This window comes from Mizuhopecten yessoensis, unplaced genomic scaffold, assembly GCF_002113885.1.
Source record: "Mizuhopecten yessoensis strain PY_sf001 unplaced genomic scaffold, ASM211388v2 scaffold4999.1, whole genome shotgun sequence".
In the NCBI taxonomy this organism is placed as follows: domain Eukaryota; kingdom Metazoa; phylum Mollusca; class Bivalvia; order Pectinida; family Pectinidae; genus Mizuhopecten; species Mizuhopecten yessoensis.
The window spans coordinates 133,956-156,314 of NW_018405827.1; the positions used below are offsets into that span (position 1 = coordinate 133,956).

Sequence of the window (22,359 nt, forward strand, 5' to 3'; positions counted from 1 at the left end):
TCCTAGTTTTATGTAAAAGTGTACCACTGTGAAGTTATTATTCTTGTGTGTACAATATATCTTTATAGGTTTTTCAGAAGAAGGGTACCAAGTTTTCTCTAGAATATATCATTTTAGACCTTTCGATAATTAATTTGCATATGAATTGCTTCCCTTTGTCCGTATTTCAAACGTTAAAATCTAAAATTGGCATTTACCCCTTTGGCTAATAATTGATTATTTTAAACCATTAAATAGATTATGCACAGATTTTGTTTATCTTTGAACTTCGCCTTTGTTATTGAATAATATGTTAACCTAGTTTCATCAGAACCTGGTCTGGCAAAGTGACTGGGCAAAAACCATTTACCAATAAGAGCGCAGTATGCTAATTAATTATGCATGGCTTTCGCTCCAAATAACTCCAAGGTAAGAATATGATTCTATTCTCTCAAGCTCCATATTGTACAATAAAAAAATGGGATAACTTTAGCACTTTCTTTACGAGAAAATAACAACTTTAGTTTTTTGTATATTGACAGTAAGCTTCCAAAGTTTAAAATACTTTTCAAATGCGATAAGTGCATTTTGTAATCCATCAGCAGTTTCTGACATGATAACAGTATCATCAGCATATACCATGATGGATAATTTAATAAACAATCCAATGCTATTACTTATTAACTCCACTGTTTGTAAACAATTTACTTCATTTTCCTAAAATAAGTCTTTCAAACCATTCAGAGAGATTGCAAATAAGAATGGTGATAGATTTTCGCCTTGTTTTACGCCAATATTGCTTGTAAACATTTACGAAATCTCAATACCCTTTTTGACACAGGATTTTGTATTATCACACAATTTAACGATCACTTTTAAAACTTTGCCGCTGATATTACTTTTCTGTACTTTCTGCCACAAACCAATCATCAACACTGAATCAAAAGCCGTTTTAAAATCAACAAATGAACAATACAAGTTTTTAGCTAATTTGAAGTAAATATTAATTAAGGAATGAAAAATAGATATGTTATCAGACGTTGAATGTTTTTTTTCTGAATCCAACTTGGTTTCAACTAATGGACCAATTTCATCAGACATTTTATTCAGTCCTTTATTAAGAATTGACGTAAATACTTTTCCCATACATGATATGAGACTTATAGCCATGCAATTATCTGGATCTTTCGGATCACCTTTATTTTTATATATAGTTTTTATCACACCGATCCTCCATGCTTCCGGTATAAGTGCAGTAGCTAATATGATATCAAACAATTTGTGGTAAATAGGAATAAACATATCTAAAGTGTTCTTCAAATATTTGTTAATGATTCAATCATTACCACCGGCTTTGCTATTATTTAGGCTATCTACAGGTTGCTTTATTTCATCAAACGTAATTTCACCATTTAAAATACCATCAAATCTACCATCTTCATGATGATCAATATTGAAAACGTAATCATCATTTTCTCCACTGTTGAGATTTTTGAAATACTCGTATTAGTCGTCTATACTTATATCATCAGTATTATCTTTTTTCTCTTCAATTTTGTTGAGTAATTTCTTTTTTTTTCCGTTCGAATTTTGATGTTCTTATTTCATTTTCCATTTTTCTTTGAAAATCATATATTCTCTATTCAATGTTTGTCTATAGCTTTTACTTTATTTCTTAGCATTTGTTTTCTCAATTGCTTTATGCAATTCATTTCTCTTCATATGACAATCTTGTATATACCGTGCTTTGCTATCATTATTTTATTCCATATTGGTTGTACTTTTTTGAATTCACCAAATATTTGTTCGGCTGATGACTTGAAAGGCTACTAGATTAACCGTGTCATTGATATCATCTTCAGCAATGGAAGCCTGTTCCTTTCTGAAAGCATGTTTAAAAGACCATAAGCTTCAGAGAATGCCGTACGGTGGCCAGAAGGAGCGTATTTATCTTCATTAAGTTGACCTAATTTTCCATTCTCATCAACATGTGTAAAGCTCTGCTACATTATATACATTTCATTTGACATAGTCATTTGATTTATTAATTAGGTCAGGATTTAATTCTCCTTCATTACACGTTTCTTTACCACAGAATCAACAGAATTCAATTCTACAGTGTACATCAGAAATTAAAGGGTTGAAAACATCAAAATCTATGATAAATTGAAAAGGATCTGATGACAATAAAAGATAATCAATAACACTTGTGTCATAACAAGTAGTTTTACCGATTGAGTGATCTTTTCTAATTCTAACATTGGCAATATATACCTTATCTTGCTTAAACAATTCGGTCAGTATATAACCAAAACTATTTAATTTGGATTTACACCGGCTTGATCGTTGTATGGAAATACCAAGTCGTTGTAAGTTTATAAAATCATACATTAACTTGTACAAATCATCATTCTTGTCAATATCCAGCATTTCAATGAACCAATCATCAGGTACTACAAAGTCCTGACAAATTTAAGTTTTAGCATTGAAATCGCTAATATTGGCCACACTATAGTTATTTTGACAAATATCAATCAATTCTTTTCAATTTCATTAAAAGCATCTGGAGACGAGTATTTTGAACTTTCGAGTGGAACATACACACACACCTCATCAATATATCGTTATCTAATTATATACAATGTTTTGACAATTTAACCCATTGGATGTATTCCGATTCTGTAGTATAAAGATGCATCATTGATTTTGATTTCTTTTTAAAAACAATAGCTATACCAATATTTTTTTTCTTTAATTTACATAATTTTTTGGCAAAGTATATATACTTGGGTGGCAATCTTAGGACATCAAAACCATTGGTTTTACACTCTGCAAATACCAAAATATCATGCTATTTAATTAATTATTCAAATTCTGGCACTTAAAGTTTTGATTTGATACCACAAACATCAAGATAAGTTATTTTTAGTTTCCCTACTGGAAAGTTCTAAGGGGGACCTCTCGCTGCGTATCCCTAGCGGTGACCTTGACGTGCGTCTGGTCCGGATGGTCATCGGTTCCTCATCTGCACTGGTTCATGTCGGTTCTGAGGGGGTTGCTGATCGCATCTCTTGTTTTGACGGAATTGGGCATGTTGCAGCTGAGGCGTTGGCTGGACACGTTGATTGTTTACGTAGAGAATGTCTTCTTTCAGAGTAGCCGTTTGACCGTTTCGCTTTGCCTCCTTGAATATAGGGTATAAGAGTTCGCGTCGTTCTGTAACTTTCTTTTCCGCCAGTTTTGTTGGGACTGCCTTTAGAACCGTATCCTTGTCATTTCGTATGGAAAAGACTGCTACGATGGTTCTTGGTTTACCATCATGCCTCTTTCTCAATATATGAGCGACATGAAGCTCCAGGTCCTTATCAATGTCAAATTCTGTTCTGACAAGATTTTGCACAACTTCTACTGCGTCCTCGTTTGGGTTGTTATTTTCCGGTATACCTCCAAAGGGAAGATTATCTTTCATGGAGCCAGTTTTCAATTGTAGAATCTCCTCGTGCAGCTCATCACATCGGTATAGAGCGTCATCTCCCTGAGCCTCGACTGTGCTGATTCTGACTTCCAGTACCGTGTCGTCAAAATCCGCTCTCTCCAACTTATCACTATGGATACGGAATTCACCACGAATATCCTTTATAATGGCCTCAGTAGAAGCAAACTTGCCTTCTTTCACATTAAGTCTCTGTAAGATATGATCTAGCACGTCAAGTTTGGCAAGCCTCGTGTATATATCGTTGAGTACATACTGAAAATGAGGGGTGCCAGCTGTTGGGATGGAGGGCAAGGAGCGTTGTTTCTCTAGGGAGATGATGAAAGCTAGGTATTCGGAATTTGAACAGGATTATAAAACATCTGCATTGTAGAGCTGGGACCAGGTGGTGCATTTATTCGATACATTTCGTTATACGCACTCATGATTATAGAACAAGTGGGCATATTCGGTGAAAAACAAGGCGGGGCGCTGGTGTTTACATCTCCGTGTTGACCTTGGGAGTAGTACCCACCGCAGTCTGTTGCCCAGATGTATACATTATACCTGTTAATGGCCAGCTGGTCACGGGTCGCTTCACACTATTCGTTGCTGTTTTACGTGTCTTTGCTTTACGCCCCATTCAACCACTTTACAACCATAAAATGTTCTCTAACATCTCAATCAACACACACAAGTTTCTTACCCGTACTTTCTACCCTTATCTTCTGCTATCGCCATATATATTAACATCTCGGTCAGTTAATCTAGTGGTCCGTGTACACTATCCGCCATGTTTTCACGTAACGATGTGGTATATAACGATCTTGTGTGTTGACACTGTAGTATATAACGATCTTGTGTGTTGACACTGTAGTATATAACGATAGTGCATGTTGACACTGTGGTATATAACGATTAAGTGTGTTGACACTGTGGTATAACGATCTAAAGTGTTGACACTGTTGTGTATAACGATCTACACCATGTGCATTATCGATATCTGCTATATAGTGTGTTGACACTGAGGTATATAACGATCTAGTGTGACACTGTGGTATTTAACGATCTAGTGTGTTGACACTGTGGGATATAACGATCTATGTGTTGACACTGAGGTATATAACGATCTAAGTGTGTTGACACTGAGGTATATAACGATCTAGTGTGACACTGTGGTATTTAACGATCTAGTGTGTTGACACTGTGGTATATAACGATCTAATGTGTTGACGCTGTGATATATTTCCCCGTCTTTGTCTACACTGTAATATATAATTGTGTGTTACGCTTTGGTATGTGCTGTCATTCTGTTTCAATGCTGTAGTGAATTTAATTAAAGAATACCATTGATTAACACAAAACGATATGATAGCGCATTTTTGGTTTATTCATTTGAAACTTTGTTCATTCTTATGATGCGTAAGGATATTTAACCTTTATAATATTATATAGTTATATATTCGAATCACACCTGGATCAATCAAGTAAGTTCACATATTTAATAAAATCACTCTCAACCTATGAGTTAAACTACATTCTCTTTTAATGAACAGCTACCAACTACATGCGGTGTCAGCTCCGATGTAAATACAAATTGAAGAAAATGTATTACTACATACATGTATATACCAGAACAGAAGTTGTGAAAATGTATTACTACATATATACCAGCACATAAGTTGTGCAATTTTATGCAAAGGTCCTTATAATAATGTACACATGTATTTCCCAGATGCTACTTTGCTTTTTTTTCCCACCAGACCGTGGTATTCAAAGTTTATAATGCGGACCTGTTTCTCCTTTTATTTCCCCACCAATCAGATCCATGGATATATTTCCTAGTGTGATACATATATACTTCTAAGACAGTACGCGATGTTGAGTTTCCCAGTTATCTCACCCAACAGTTGTGTTATGGGTGTTGGGATGTCTCCTGTTGGGTTAGTTCACAAACTTCTATCTGAAAAACGGTTGGATCCTCGGAACAACTTCTGAAAAAACAAACGTCATTTCATAATATGCATGGTGTATCCTACACAGGTTACAATCAAAGTGCATACCGTTGATGTTAGACAGATACACTGTATCAAATATCATCAGGGCCTTTAGCTTAAATTTGGATGTGACAGCATATAACATAGATGCGGATATCAATCCCTAGCAAAAGGTATCTGGATAAGATTATGATCGAGAGACAATGATCTTGCTTTCATCTGCTGAAAAGGGGTGAAATTATATTTTTTCTTTAAATGATTTCTTGCATCCCTTGAAACGTGTACAGATACATCAGTAATATCATTATGCAAACTGGTATATCAAAGTTTTACTTTATCAGAGGCGGATCCAAGGGGGCGTCACCAGCGCACATGACTTCCCTGCTCTCGATTTAAAGGAAAATGATATTATATAGATACACTGTATCCATCGTGTGACACTTGGTATGCACACTGTGACACTTGGTATGCACACTGTGACACTTGGTATGCACACTGTGACACTTGGTATGCACACTTTGACACTTGGTATGCACACTGTGACACTTGGTATGCACACTGTGACACTTGGTATGCACACTGTGACCTTAATGTGCACATCAATATTTAATGCTTCAGGTTATTCAAAGCGTAACAAGCTTACCTGAATTGAATATTTTATTTCTTAAATTGTGATTCTAGTTGTGTATTACACTGCCAAAGCCACACCCAACCACCCATCGTCCAACAGGTGTGAATAGTTAATACTAATTGACATCACGCCCCAGCAGCAATTAAATCGGTCAGCGAACAATGATAAAGTTTGTACATGCAAGATCAAACATTGGTCTGTAGTAGCCATAGGTGTCAAAGTTGAAGAAGGTTTCATTAGATACGTTTGCAAAAAGACAAAAGAAGTTACATTTCAATGCTTTCAAATCAGGAAATTTTGCGAGAAAGATATATCAATAACGGAACAATAGCAAATCACAATCATATGTAAATATACATTGGAGCCGGTGATTGGGAGTGTTCGTCAGTCATGACAGATAGACTAACAGGCTATCAGGTAGTGTATTTATTTACTAGAAACCAAACTAGGATTTTGTTTTCATAAATGAAATGATAGCATATTGATGATTCATTCCATTGGGGCATTTTACTTCAGTAATGAAGCAAAACGTGGGCAATACCAGCGAGCTATCATGATGATCTAATGCAGTTTCACAACAGTAGAACAGAGGTTATTTACCCGTAGCTAGACTTGCCGACCAGAGCATACCCTTCTTTGATTTCAAACTCAAATCCAAGTTTGAATGAATACAGTATCTTTGGTTTGAAGCAGTCAGTGAGGCAAATGCCTGTAATAAATACAACAGAAAACAGGTATTATGAAAAACAAATTGCTTTATTAACTCGGGATATGGTTTATTCAGAAAATAATTGTCTGACAATTTGTTGTACATATAACGTACTTATATCACTCATGTGACGCATGAGCATAGTATGTATGACCTATTAATGTTATACATTGTAACTCTCACTGATTGACAATGTTGTATGCATGACCTATTAATGTTATCCATTGTAACTCTCACTGATTGACAATGTTGTATGCATGACCTATTAATGTTATCCATTGTAACTCTCACTGATTGACAATGTTGAATGCATGACATATTAATGTTATACATTTTAACTCTCACTGATTGACAATGTGTATGCATGACATATTAATGTTATACATTTTAACTCTCACTGATTGACAATGTGTATGCATGTCCTATTAATGTTTTACATTGTAACTCTCACTGATTGACAATGTGTATGCATGTCCTATTAATGTTTTACATTGTAACTCTCACTGATTGACAATGTGTATGCATGACATATTAATGTTATACATTTTAACTCTCACTGATTGACAATGTGTATGCATGACATATTAATGTTATACATTGTAACTCTCACTGATTGACAATCTTGTATGTATGCCATATTAATGTTATACATTGTAACTCCTACTGATTGACAATCTTGTATGTATGACGAAGCTATGCCATAGTTTTGACGGATGTACGTCATTTGTTTATCAATAACCTCTCTACCTTTGAGCTGACAGCAGACAGGCCTATTATTATCACTGCCCACCAGCACGTAGTTGGCAGGGCACCTGTAGGACTCAGCTATGTTATCATCACCTGCAAATATGATCGTAAACCCATTGACAAATATCTATGTTTCGATTAATCGATTGATCATTGATAACAAATAAGAAATGTTTTAACTTGTATTATTACTACATAAACAAGAGGACAATTGGTCATGAGGAGTCATCATCCGTACACTACAGAACATGACACTATGTGTTTTTATCACCCATTAAAGTGCTCGCCAAAATTTAATATTGTCAAGACAACCCCTTGTTTACGGAAGTCGACCATTCACCATATTGTTGAAAGAGAGTCGCCAGCGCTCGGCCTTCGAGTATGTTATTATATACATAAACCATCAGGTATTTGTCAGAACTTACCGAGAGTAACGCATTCGCCTTCCGTTTGAGCCGATGTTCCGCACGATAGCTGAACTATCCCGACGCTAGGGTCAAACACACTGTTGGAGGGAAGCGTATCACTCGGGCAGTTTTCGTAATATGTGGGTTGATCACAAGGCGGAAGGCTGGAAAAGAATAAAGAACTTTCCTGAATAGATAAATGCATGGCAATATGAGATTTTCATGGAATATTTCATTTGCACCAGACTAACTCTAATATTGTAAATATACAGTTTAATTTGTCGGCACCCTTTACCTATAAATCAAAATCACCCAACGGGATGAAAGAGACATCAAAAGAAAACAAAAGACATCCTTTATTTGCATCAAAACATGGTGAAACCACATGTTATGGCATCCTCGAAATCCAGGAGTTACGCTCATTTTAGCTCCATACACCACTGGAATATGTCATAGAAAAATTGAATGCACGCGGCCAGCTATTTGATTGGTGTCGGGTAAAAAAACGTGACCAATCACTAGACTGATACTTGTCCTTTAAAGATAACAAAGGAGCGATGCCCAACTTCAAAGCCTGTCGATTTTTACCGTTACGCGACCGCAAGATTCTTTTGATGTACATCAAAGGACCAACTAGTCTTCTCGTCTCATCCACAAGGTGCTACATATTGAGCCATCGACTTTGCTATGACATATTCTAGGGGTGAAGAGAGCGACAGTGAGCGAAACACCTGATTATCGAGGATGATATCATGGGTGCTCTTTTATGTAAACTGGTTTCTGTATCATAGTAGGTCCTGAGATTTTTGTTGTACCCAAATCAGGTCTCACGAAATTGTTTAATGTTCCAAATTACACCCAGGAAGATACGTACATATGTGTTTAAGTCACAAACAAACTAATACACATCATACGAACCTTACCCATCCTCACTTATTTACTCACCTTGTGGTTTGAATTACTCTACAGTCGACCATGCAGAAACTTAAAACTACAACAAGCAGAAGTACAGCGTTCACCAGTGTGGCCGCCATATTTAATACTCGGATGTTAAATACTTTGTCAGTCGATGGAAAAGTTGCCTAACGAACTGAAACAAAACAAGGAAAGACAACGTTTTCATCGTTTGTACAATTCATTTTAATTTAATATGAAGGTCATCTTTCGGTCATCAAACACGCACAATTTAAAATTACGCTCAGTGTTTAAATTTCTATTTAAAATACAGATGATGACAATAGTCTTTGTTGTTTTTTTCAAACTTCGGTTACCGTTAAAGGTCTTCTGTCGGAAATACTCATATGTTTTGCCAACATTCATGCATAATGATAACAACTGCTCAGAGGTTCATTTTATATAATTATCATTATGTTTATATTCCTATATATACATTGTACCATATATAATACACTAATTTTATGTTAATTTGTTTCCAAAACGCTTGAATATTAAAGATATTCAATTATATTTATAAACCATTAGGCCATACTAAACCGGTTACATGTATTATTGACTAGCTCTATAAACATTGAATAAGGCTTATATGTAACATTGCGATGGATATATATATCTAAATAGCTAATTCATTATAATAACTAAGTAAAAATAAGTCCTTCATAAACAAATTGCACATTACTTGTTTTTCTAACCTATATATTGAAACGATTTTAATTAGGTTCTGAATTAAAATAATCAGCAGAAAAACAAATGGAATATAAAATAGATATCATAAACAGTTATGTTCTCTCCGTCAGACGTAACCCATTGAAATTCCCATAAATGTCTCTTCTCAACTGAGACAATTAATAATTGGAGAGGATTCACGAATGAAATCAAGTGCTCAGAACAATTTGACAAACACTTTGTTTTAGTGGTATAATCCTGCGTGCGCTTCAAAACCAAGAAATGAAAGAAAAATATTTAAGTAAATAAAAAATAGTTCTTGACGATATTCATGGTTTAGTTAAAGTTAAAGGGAAATAATTCATTATTAAACAAAGCATATCAGTATGCCTACCTAAGCATGAGTCTCTCTCTAAGCGTTTGCAATACAAACAAAATACCAGACCAGTCTTAAAATGCCTTTTGTCGTTTTAAATCGATTCATTTAAAACTTTCCCTCAAACACCCACATGTTCTACATTTACTTGATTTACTTAGCAGACGGGCAATATGGACACTTAAAACAACATTGTACATAAACGAAAAACAAAGTACACTTACTCACGTCTAAAAGTTGTAGCCGATCATTTGGTCAACTGGTTCAGGTTTTGTTTTAGTGTAGTGCACCAATTCCTCACAAGTAATGGTAAAAACCATCGAACGCGAACTTCATATTTTGTTTAAGTCTCTGAGCCAACTGATCGTAATCATTATGTCAGCTGATATTTGAAAAGCTAGCTCACTGGATGTCCTGATGAAAGATAAGCTGTTACCTGCCATTCAAATCCCATTAGTGATGTCATTACGGGTGGTAAAGGACTTTCGTTTTTCTTTTGAACTATTTTCAAATCTTGATGTTTCCATATGTATAACAATGCAAATTGGTTTTATATAACGTTGAGTCTTTCATAACTTATTTATCAATATTGGACAATGTAAATACACATCTATAAAACTAGATGCCGTGAACAGCTTTCTTCTTATTACGTTTGTATATGCCGGTATGTGTATTGACGTATTATTTACGACATCTACTGCGTATGGGTTTACGGAACACAATTGATTTATTCTTCTAAAGCTAGTTCTACGTATCAGAACCTATTGAATACATGTACGAACGTATGTATATACGCCATGTGGACTAACTAAGTATCAAGGGGAGGATTTTAACTACGCGTTTGATATGATACGGTGTATTACATGTAACAGATTTTTCAAATATTGAGATATGATTGTAGACTTCGAAGTATGTCTTATTTCTTTGGTGACAGATAAGCTAGGCTGGATTATTAGAATCCATCCCTGATATGAGGTATGGATAAGGTAATTCAAACCCACGGGATAAAATATTGAGCACTATAATTCCCCCGCCAGTCTGCGCGTGCAACTGATCCAGACCCGTGGGTCGGATAGAATTTTCCAGCACCGCATATCGGTCTAGTATGCAAGAAAAGACATGATAATCCCAGGGTTGTGTCACAATTGAGGCAGACTGAACAAACATTCAGCGTTGACACTTAATCATCATAGGTGTTACATCTTGTGATACATCTTGGAATACATCTTGGGACGGCTCCTGTCGACATGTTCACCATAAGGAAACAACTGGCTTAATTCCAGTTTCTTAGTCGAATTTACCCCAGATTAACTAATTTTGTTTCCGGTTAAACTAGGGGATCATGATGTCTATCAATATGTTTTCGTGATCCTCGAGCTCCACGTGTTACCTTGTTGCATTGGCTTTTAACCTGTTCTTGGCCTTGTGTATTGACGTCATGGTACATTTTCCCAACTTGTATCAAAAGCGACATTGAAACACACCATTTAAATGAATACATCAATATTTTTCCACTCCTAACAGGCTAATCTTGTAAAATGTAACGCTTATCATCAATTTAGTTTAATATTGATGAGAATTCCGGCAAAGACACCAAATGTCGAATTGGCTTCATAAGTGAATGCAAATAATACGAAACAATGTCATATCAGGCTGTCTGTTTATTGGTTCATTCGTATAGAGTAGGCGGAGCTACAGCTAAATCATTCTTCAGGACTGTGACATCACCCAACAACAGGCCCATGATGGTGGTTGTGTCCAAGTTCTTTTTCGATGTGCTAAAATAGATTATAATGTATGACGTCATGATCTAGATCTGGAATGTAAATGTATCTTCCAATATTGTCATCAAAACAGCTTTTTATTTATATTTTGTTTTTAAATTAATGTATGCATAATTAATGGGACAGCATTTTGCCCAGTAGTGCTATACTATATACGAAGGAGCTCATTGCACAAATACATGTATGAAGGCATTTCACCACACATGTGCTCATTCTTAGTTACACGAGGCCAATAGTATGAGACGTCAAATGGACGTACGTGTATATGTTTGGTTACTTAAATAAAACTACATCTTGTATTATTACTGTGTAAAACTAGCAAAGGAATTTGTATTTCATGATCTGAAAAGGGTCTAGTTCTCTGTAATGTGGCTTACTAGATATGTATTCAAATTATTTATCATGTCTTCATTAAGTCTTAATATGTAACTAATATGGAAATACTGCCTTGTATACAATGTACGATTGAATGCTTACGGAAACCAAATATTGCAGGAATACGTGAGTTTCTGCTGGCGACATGATATCTGAAAGGAAACGCAAATATTTGATAACAAAATACCTAAATGATTCTTGTCTATGTTTTGATCGAAACTTTAGTTTAGCGTTAGCTCAGAATAAAACCAAACCTACACTAATAAGTTTTTGGATAAATTTGTTTTTATTACATCGGTTCTACTCATTCTAATTCTGCTATTAACCTTGACTACTTATATGTGCGTTGGTCTTCAATTACAGTGATACCAGTGTTTACTGGCATTTTAAAAGACTGGATTATTTGATCGGATAAAAAAGGTTTCTGTGAAGTTACGATTATAAATAAAACTCCCTATGGCAACGATCACGTTGAATATACGCACAAAGTCGTCATATTTACAGAAACAACCAAACAGTGTGGAATATCGATGACTCAGTTATAGCTCGGGGTCCAATATAGGAATCGCAGCGCTCTTGCCTTTATATCTTTCGAGTCCTTTTATATATTACAGTAACACACCAAATAAACCCCCAAGCACTGCAATGTAAAGCTTTTGTTACATGGTGAATGACTTTTCCCATTCATTGGGCATCTCTTTAACTGTACTATACTGAAAATAAGTGACCCACTTACGTTCCACCAAGGCAAGAATCTTAGAGTATCCGACTTGATTCACCAAGGCTGTGGCATTTCCGTGCTCGGCTGCTTCTGCGAGGTCCAGCATCAAGGTTTGGTCCGTATCGGATAGATGCTGGAAGGCATCATTACTGGTGATGGTGTGGATGACGCTCTGGAGACTTCTGCGGAACTATTGGTAGATAAGGATGGTAAGAAGTAAATACAGGATGGAAACTGTCATACTGGACAACAAAGATATGGTAACATAGGGTTTTAAAACCTGAATTGCACAACAGACGCAGCAGAAATGCTGAAAATTACCAAAAGAATGGCTTTAAGTCATAGAGTGTCGATAGCATGAGGAATAAAAACAGCGTAGAGAAAACAAACTCCTATGTTATGAAATTCAGCGAAAGGTTTGTGGTTATGATATAGAGATATATTTATATTAATTTCCTCCGTAATTACCCCAGTTAATTTACAGCCTCGCAATCTATTAAAAAAACGAACGTATTGTTATGTTATATGTGTTTATTACAAGGTATTATTTAATGTGTAACATCTAAAATAAGGAAACGGAACATTTTGTGGACTGGAGCCACTTGACCTCCAGCTACTTCAATACTGACAATCAAACAAGTACTAAAATGCTTAAGCTGTTTAATTTTTCCAAATGATTTGCTTTACTCACACTAAGAACTTGTTCATATCGGTCAGTATATACACATCGGAGTCACAATAAAATAAAGTCTGACGTAGAGAGGCATTATGATAGCGGTTTTGGATATTAAAAAGAAAATGTATCTCCCCTTATAAATAACTACACGTCTGATGATTTGCAGTTCGTACAATAACAATATCGATCCACTGTGTTAACAGTATGTGATAGAAAAGAATTGAACAACTCATAAAGGCTGCCCATCATGTTTGTTTCTATCACTCTTTATATAGTTTTCATTTTTGAATAAAACAAAGCTTAATCGCGTTTTCTTTTTAAGATTTGAAAATGAACCAGCAGGAGTAAAAGAAATATAAGTCACTTGTTTTTGGACTTAATTCATGCAAGTCATTTACATACATATATAGACAATGGAGGTAAACGTATTCACACTAACCGTTGTTGCCGATGGTGTCGTTTCTTCCTCTGCCAGTTCCTGAAATAAAAAAGATTACGATAACACTGATATTTAGTGCTTCCAATGCCGGATGTGTTCGCTTGGTTGTGGACTGGCTTCTATGTATGGATTGGTTCTTGTCTATTTGTTTATATTGATGGGAAGCATAAGTATGGATAATTTGCTTAAAAATAATGTAAAATATCACCACAACTGTTAATGTGTTGAAACTATTTCTGTTGAATATTACTATGCTTGTATTGTATTAATATGAAAGTAAAGTGTGAAAGTGTTTTTTTAATTAAAATTTAAATATTTATTGCTATTTAAATCAATATTATTTCACATCAAGTACATTGTAATCGATTTATTTACAAATAATTCCAACTATTCGATTCACATTTTATTTGGTTCTCTCATTTTTGTTTTTCTCACTTGAATAATTCGGCTCGAAGTTGGTAATCATGTTGGGTTAATTAACCTACATTGTGATGTCACAATTCAACGGCAATTTTTCCCCTATATGAACCAGATATATTGTATTTCCAAGGGAGAAATGTGCGATTTTCGGATAAAATATTAGAGTTATGGGAAAACGGTTTCTCAAAACAAGTAATGGCTGGTTATCATGTTTAGCTAACTCTCATTAGTTAATTTGCAAATTGTGAGGCATTCGTTAAAACTGGTGTCTTTGTAACAGTTTTGAAATTAACTTAATGTAATTTGCCAAGGTACGTCATACATGATAACAGACCAACCCTCGTTAGGGAGTCTCACATACCGCCACCTTCGAGCCAAGGTTCGTCATACATGATAACAGACCATCCCTCGTTAGGGAGTCTCACATACCGCCACCTTCGAGCCAAGGTGACCTTATCTTGCATGTAACCCTCTTTTTGTTATGCTTTATGCTACAAAGGACAGTAGTGATAACGTGGTTCAAAGGTAAACGTGGAAAACGTGTTCAATGCTGACCAAACTATTTGTCAACACAACAAATACCATAACTGTTTAACAATTACAGTACCTATAGTTTAGTAGGGATAATATTCATACTTTAAACCTTTCTATATTCTCCGATATGTACTTGTGATATTGCCATCGGTAAATTTTCCATCCTCTTTTTGTGCTAAGTAAATTAGATTCAGCGTTGAGTTTGATCATGCGTTTAACATTACCTGTATCAGGTATTTCTCCAGTAAATGGGCCTCTGTCTGATTGTATCTGTTGACGTCTACAAGAAATTGATTAACACCGTTAGTCAAAGCAATGAAAACATATCTGCAGTGATTGATAGTACACATAGTATAAGAGGGAATGACACAGTTCGTATAAGGTTATGCTAAAATAATATAAGTAAAATTAGTAATGGTCAAAAAGTGTTTTATTAAAGGAGATTCGAAATTGATCGTGACTTGTGACCCTTGAATCCGAAATTGTTAGAATGTATGGCCCTTACATGCGTAATGACTGTCCCTTTCTTTATGCCAGTGGTGGTAAATAAATGTGAACTTTATTCATTTTACAACAATTATGAACACTCATCAGCGTTGGTACATTTTCCAAAATTATGGTCTAAAACACAACGCGTCATCGGACATAGGGATAAGCTGAATATATCTTGTATATTTGCTTAAGTTTCCGGTTGATAAATGTTTTTATTAAACACGTTTTTATTTCTCGCTGTATATAAGTGTGTGACGGTTAAAATCATAATGAATTTGTCAGTAAAGCTAGTTATTGCAGGGCTGTCTTTTGAAGAAATGAAAAGTACAAATGTAGACAAAAATGGATAAAGAATGATACACGACTAGGACTTAATTATCTTTAGTTTAAAAGCCTTTCTGAAATCTAATAGTACATCATGTCCACCTTCATACTACTTTCAGGGTTCACGTCTGGGTCAAATCTACCACGCAAAAAACGGCGTATATCATGTAGCTTCCAAAAAGGACACTTGTTTACGAAAAACATCATACCGATCCCGAATTGTTCCTGCGGTGCCATTAGAACTCAACACATTATTTGCTAAAATGTAATAAATAGACAGCGCTTAGACAGCTTCATATTCTGAGTTTGCCGTATCAACTATCAACTAATCTTTTAATCTTTGGTGATGACTCTCTAACCCCTCAAGAAAACACTACGATTTTTCTAGCCGTCCAAAATTGTATTCTCAAAACTAAAAGATTTCAAATAAACGAATAGTCCTTAACAATTTCATTTTGACATATATATATATATATGTATGTTGTGTTGCATTCGTTTTACTACTATGTTTTAAAATGTATTTGGATTTATATTCAGTGATTTTACCATTGCATTTCTTTATACCATATTATGTCACTAACTCGCCATGATTATGATTGTTTGATAAAGTAATGTTGAAAGAGCAGGACGTACCAGGGTCGAGGCGGGAAAGTGCTTTATGGACTTATATTTGATAAGTGTGATGGCTAGTATGTGAACTGCAACGTTTTTAACAATCATGGCGGTGCTTTGTGACATACTAATTTTGTCATTAGTTGATTTAGTGGCGATTTATTCTATGTAACTTGTATATACATTTTAACCTTTTTCGAGTGTCCATTTACAGGACTGCTGACATTTTCATCTACTATTCCATAGTTATAATTTACAGAATCGTGTTCCACATACTCATTGCAATAGAGCAATATGATATTACCATTTGATGATCATATGTATAATGATATGTTATTCATTCCTGGTTTCCACTGAATACTAATCCATTACCCCTCCCTTATTCCCGTTATTATTCTATTGTACATATTACTTCATTCTTGTAGCTAGTGTTGAAAAGCTGATTACTAAACAGGTAACAAATTTACATAAGTGTCACGACACTTGTTTTTGTTTCCTTTTCTGTTTTATTAAACATGTATTTCGATGTATTGTCAAACAAAATTTGAATAAAACAAAGTTTAAACCAATTATCTTTAGTTGATATTGCAAAGAATTAAACGCGTTTCCCTGTATGGAAACTGTCCAGATTGCTTATCATGATGGTGACTGAAAATCTACTGTTGAGGGAGTTGACGTGATTAAGTTATTGCAATAACATCATTTATATTGTCACAGGATTCGCCTTTGTAAAGTCATACTTTCGTTAGGTACAATTAAAACTCTTCTAAAGAAGAGATATGTATGATGGTACATGTAGGTAAAATATATATACTCACGGTCAAGGAAGAGAAGAACTCTGTCGAAGCCTATCGTATCTACATAGTGAGTGATTTGGTCAGATTCCGCCGCTGCAAGCATTTCCACAAGGATGACCTTCTCCATGGTGGGAAGTTGACGGAACGTGTTACTGTGGTGCATGGCTTGCAGCACGACAAGAAGGTGGTCGTCTTGGGACACAGTCGGAAGTACGCAAGTCGCATACATTATCAACGTCGCAAACACGGCGGAAACTAACATCATCTTCATCTAAAGTAAAAGTATAGCACAGCTTCAACGCCAAGGAGCAACATATACCAAAATGTTAACAAACAGTCAGAGAAGATACCACATCGACAACACACAAAACCAATTGATATTGCAGCAAATACATATGCAAAAGTGTTTCATTCGTGCATATACAACTTCATATGTAAAAACTAGTATCTTCAAAAATATTTACAACAATGACTTGTATTGTACTGGTAAAAGTATTTTTTAATATTAAATGTAGAATGTGCACCTTAATTGAGAAACAATCAATACTTGAAACATGTCGATCTTCCTCTTTTAGCGTAATTGCTGTAGATAAATTTACCTTTTAAACACAACAAAATGCAGTTCTATTATTGACATTGGGAATTTTTTTTATCAATTTTTACCAACTCTCCAATAGAAAGCATTTGTTTACTGATTCATACATGTAGCTAACTATGCCATCCCAAAAGATCAAATGAAAACAGTTCCATGGCAAAGATATAACCTACGCAATGTGATTTTCCTACATTCGATCAGTGATAAGAATAGACCGCGGCCTCATTAAAAGAAATAGTTAAAATCATAAAAGCATTGTACATGTATTATGAGAAGTTCTTTTTACGCAAACAACAAAATTTTCTATGTGACGTTTCGATGACTAGTACGATATGTACACTGTCACCTTCATCAGACAAATGACAAATGAAGCGTATGCACACAAAGGTGTAAAATGTGTACGAGTTGTCCGTAAAATCGATGTCGATTTCGGCTACGCTGGAAACGTATGTACAATAGTTGTTATATATGTAACGAAATGACTCAATTCAGCTACGCTATGTTAACACTTGGACATTGTACATGTATCTTTATTATCGTCCTATAGAAAGTATTGCAAAGGTATACGTGTTTTTAGTCCAAAAAAAAATAAAAATAATAAGAATTAAATATCAACCGCATCTCGTATACTGTTAAGTTGTTTTCATAAAAAAACGCTTTCCGTGATCGAATCTTTAAAAAGTAAAGTAAGCTGCCTTCTTCGTCACCACGTTGTGCAGGCTCTGTATTCTAACAGGTATGGTTATTGAGGTTATACATTAGTATGTTACCTAGTAAGGTTTTACAAGTACTTGTTATTTGTTACAGTTAACTCCCCTTGATGGCATAATGCTACGTATAATCCTTACGGAGCTAACTCACACGTCACATTGTGATATTTGCAGGAGTTCTCTCCCTTAAAGGTATAACATACCTTTCACAAAAGAAAGGCAGAATGATTTGTGTTAGCGGCAAACTTTTAATGGTATATGAATGTATACCCTTAATAAGAATTGTCTTCATTGGTGAGATCATGTAAAATAGAATTTACCTTTAAAGTCTAGATTCAGAATCAGTTTTGAAATTAGGATTTAAATGTGTATATATAGCGTGGATGTATTTAATTCATCATTATCATGTACATTACGACGATTGAAACGTATTTCAAATGAAAATATGATATGAGAAGAATGTTTTGTGTGTGTTCTGTATGCACTGATTTAAGGATTTTTTTTAGAAATAAATGAATATTCCGTTTTAAATGGCAAGGTATTCTGGGGAATAGTCTTACTAAGCAATATTAAAAACCTGCAAATAAATTGTAAAATCGCATGCATTAACCAGCCGACGTGCAGTTATATAAAATATCATTAAAACATTTAGCCAAGCTTCATAACCTTTAAAATAAAAATGTATAACGAATATATGCTCAGAGTTTATAATCCTGAAAACATAGCACATATCATGGTATTCCGAAAGATCAATTTGTAATATAATACACCATATGCACTCTTATTTCTACAATTATTTACACAACTGAATTTTTATTTGTGAAAACGTGTTACAAAGTAACTGAAACGACACTTGATACCATTTTATGGACAGCCGAGATAAGACAACTCACCTTGATGTAGATTGTAGAGTGACAGACATAAAAGTAATCTTATCTCTCACGATCTTCTTATATATCCCGTGCCCTCTCAGCACAACGTGTCTGTACTTACATCACAAGTGTCTTAATCTGGGACAAGAGCTACATGTAGAACCAGGAGGACATACTCCTTATCATTAATAAGGCAAACTATATAGCTAGGTACTGTATATTACAAATATTTTGCGAGAAACAGAAGAATACCGAAGTTTAAACACACCTGTACCATGTATAATTTACCAAAGAAATAAAATACCAAAGTGTTAACACACCTGTATTATGTATACACCTGTAATATGTATTATTTACTAAAGTTATAACATACGACAGTGTAAATACACCTGCATTATGTATCATTTACTACAGGAACAGAAGAATAACCGGAGTCCCAAAATACACACACATACCCTACACGCATACATACACTACACGCATGCATCTTGCACACAGGAGAGGCCGTCCTTAAATGACCTTAGCCGTTTATAGGACGTTAAACAAAATAAAACCAAACCAAACTAAAGAAATTAAATGACAAAGTGTAAATATACCTGTAATATGTACCATTTACTAAAGAAACAGAAGAATACCGAAATGTAAATATACATGTAATATGTACCATTTACTAAAGAAACAGAAAAAAAAACAAATATAAATATACCTGTAATATGTATCATTTACAAAAGAAACAGAAGAATACCAAACAAAGTGTAAATACACCAGTTATAGTGACCCAAAATAGATGTCATTTGGTCGAAAATGAACAATAAAAACATCCCTTGAAACAGCGCCGCCAGAAGAATAAGACCAGATGTTTAGGAAAGGTATGCGTTGTCCTCTTCTTTTATGACACCTAACATTTGAATCTGGATTAAAGAGATATAATATCTTGTCACCAAAGAGCATTATAAAAAGGGTGATATTGTGTCACACAAGAAAATGGAATATTTCTAAATGGATTATAATTTCGACATTTAATCTTGCCAGTTGCCATCATCAAACCTGCATCTTCCGAAACCCTATTGTGAACATGTGTCCCTTAACATCGATCTAGTAAGGAAATCGCAATATCTAGAGATCTATCTTTAATATCGAAACAACGGAGAAATGTAAACAGGTCGGGGAATCCTGGATTTTTCGGGCAGGAAAGAACGTTCAAGAAACACAAAAGAAGAAAAAAGTCACAGCATAGTAATAAGCAAACATCACGGAAAGCGGCTGAAACAAAAGAAATTATAGTGATTTTGATTTCCAGATCAGGTTGGGTAAGGTAGGGTAGGTCAAAACCTGTCTTTTAAGTTAAGATACCTCATCATAGATTTTTATGACTGTGGAATTGAATGACTTCGAAAGGTCTTTGTTATCCGTCCTGAAAAGCTCATCGATAAATCTAGCCTTGTATGCAAAATACTGGCAAATATTGCAATCAGTTCTCATAATTTCTCTTGTCTGCACTGTCGCCATAGACAGCCATTGCTAGCCCATTGTCATGATAATAGGAAGTTCAGGAAATTCCATGTTTCCGTGTACTGGTAATTTACATTTCAATGAGAAGTAACGTTAGAATGGTCATTAAGTTATCTATTGATCAGTGCAAACCATATTCATAACTTCCGCTGTAGCGAGGATATGAAACAATAAGCATAAAATGTCTGATAAAAACGAGACAAATTATGCTCAGACACAATTCATACTTAAACCATGACGGTAGTGTAGTATCATGCACACATTAAAGTGCTCTACATATACATGTACAGACAAAAGGCTCTATGCTTTTAAATGTAACAAAATGGGTTTCAAATCAATAAAATCGCAATGTGTTTTTATCCATCACTGGTAAAAACAGGAATATTGTATTGTCCGGATATGACGATATTTGCTTTCGTGTGGTAACGGCTAATCGAATAAGCGTTTAAAGCATAGAAATTTAAAAAAAAATCGCATTTCACATTTCCCTAAACAAAAACACCTCGAGTTCATGGCAAACACTGGATAAACCATTGAGTACATTTATAGGGAAATATAAATATTAAATCATTAGTACCTGACAAGACTAGAACATTATCATAGTAACTCATTGTCTTCTGTAGAGAGTACCAAGCGATTGGATTACGAAGGACAAAACTAGTACAATGTATGATATCCCGTGTAGTCGTGAAACTAAACGTTTAATATTCTTTACTTTTACCGACTTACCATAGACACTGTCTTGAAACATCTAGTGATGGGATTTGTAATGATGCTATTCCTTACAGGTAACCAATTTTATGTTTATGTACATGTACACTGTACCATCCTGTCATATTCATCGCCTTTCCAAGAAAGAACCCCACAAGGGAAATCCAAACCAATCTTTAATGAATTGTGTATTTAACTTGGCTCATAGATTTGTCATAATGTTGAAACTACATAATAATTCAGGTTTTAATTACACTCAATGAAATCTGAACTTCTGATAAATAAAAAAGGGTAATAATGCAAGCTGCAAGGATAATTAGTAAAGTGCAGTTGCAGCTTTTGTAAGCAGGGAGTCCACATTGTAGGTCGTTTGTATTAGTGACATCTGTTACACAGGTAAAGCGTTAATAGAAAAGTACACGCAAAGAAAAAATGCCATACAGAATTGTCCCGTTGAAAATATTACTCCAGGGAGTTTTGAGTGAACAGCTACAATGCAAATAATTTGGACAATAGTTTTGCAATTGTCATATTCAAACGTATAGTAGATACTTACATATATGAAAAACTTCCTATTATTTTATGTCTTCGAGAAATAAAGGCTAAGGAACACTACTTAAATTATTGAACAAGTTGTTTATCAATAGCCGTCATGATCACATTGGGAATTTGTAATCTCCTTTTGTGATATGGAGATCGATGTTTTCCATCATGGTCACAAGTACTATTGTGCTTTGTTATCACTTTCCCAGTAGTTCTCACTGTGACGACGTGGCATTAACGTGCATAGACATGTATACATAGAAAGTGTCGTTATTAATCTGCTCTTGCTTTATCGAATTTT

General features: G+C 34.8%; 2 protein-coding genes across 3 annotated transcripts; both read right to left on the minus strand.

Annotated features, from left to right (window-relative positions):
* Positions 1-4,831: 4,831 nt before the first annotated feature.
* Positions 4,832-10,971, minus strand: LOC110450104. 2 transcript variants are annotated; one of them, XM_021497364.1, is made up of 6 exons: positions 10,170-10,971; positions 8,888-9,032; positions 7,961-8,106; positions 7,536-7,628; positions 6,680-6,788; positions 4,832-5,445 (listed from the first exon to the last, which is right to left on the minus strand). In XM_021497364.1, the coding sequence occupies exons 2-6, from the start codon at positions 8,974-8,976 to the stop codon at positions 5,367-5,369; spliced, it is 516 nt and encodes a 171-aa protein (XP_021353039.1). In that variant the 5' UTR covers positions 8,977-9,032; positions 10,170-10,971; the 3' UTR covers positions 4,832-5,366. The 2 variants fall into 2 exon arrangements, with proteins under 2 accessions (XP_021353039.1, XP_021353038.1); XM_021497363.1 differs by having other exon boundaries at positions 10,166-10,971.
* A 609-nt stretch (positions 10,972-11,580) lies between these two features.
* Positions 11,581-19,412, minus strand: LOC110450103. Its single transcript, XM_021497362.1, has 7 exons — positions 19,314-19,412; positions 17,137-17,386; positions 15,115-15,170; positions 13,937-13,975; positions 12,837-13,011; positions 12,203-12,252; positions 11,581-11,719 (listed from the first exon to the last, which is right to left on the minus strand). Exons 2-7 carry the CDS (start codon positions 17,384-17,386, stop codon positions 11,666-11,668), a joined length of 624 nt encoding a protein of 207 aa, XP_021353037.1. The 5' UTR covers positions 19,314-19,412; the 3' UTR covers positions 11,581-11,665.
* Between the last annotated feature and the right edge of the window lie 2,947 nt (positions 19,413-22,359).

Bases quoted from the DNA above. Each gene is read 5' to 3' on its own strand.
- LOC110450104 (XM_021497364.1), bottom strand. From the start codon at position 8,976: ATGGCGGCCACACTGGTGAACGCTGTACTTCTGCTTGTTGTAGTTTTA. The intron at 8,107-8,887 runs GTGAGTAAATAA...ATTCTTTTCCAG, and splicing joins AGAGTAATTCAAACCACAAG to CCTTCCGCCTTGTGATCAAC. The intron at 7,629-7,960 runs GTAAGTTCTGAC...TCATATTTGCAG, and splicing joins AGGCGAATGCGTTACTCTCG to GTGATGATAACATAGCTGAG.
- LOC110450103 (XM_021497362.1), bottom strand. From the start codon at position 17,386: ATGAAGATGATGTTAGTTTCCGCCGTGTTTGCGACGTTGATAATGTAT. The intron at 13,012-13,936 runs GTTAGTGTGAAT...ATCTACCAATAG, and splicing joins CGACACCATCGGCAACAACG to TTCCGCAGAAGTCTCCAGAG. The intron at 11,720-12,202 runs GTAAGCATTCAA...AATCTATTTTAG, and splicing joins TCCTGCAATATTTGGTTTCC to CACATCGAAAAAGAACTTGG.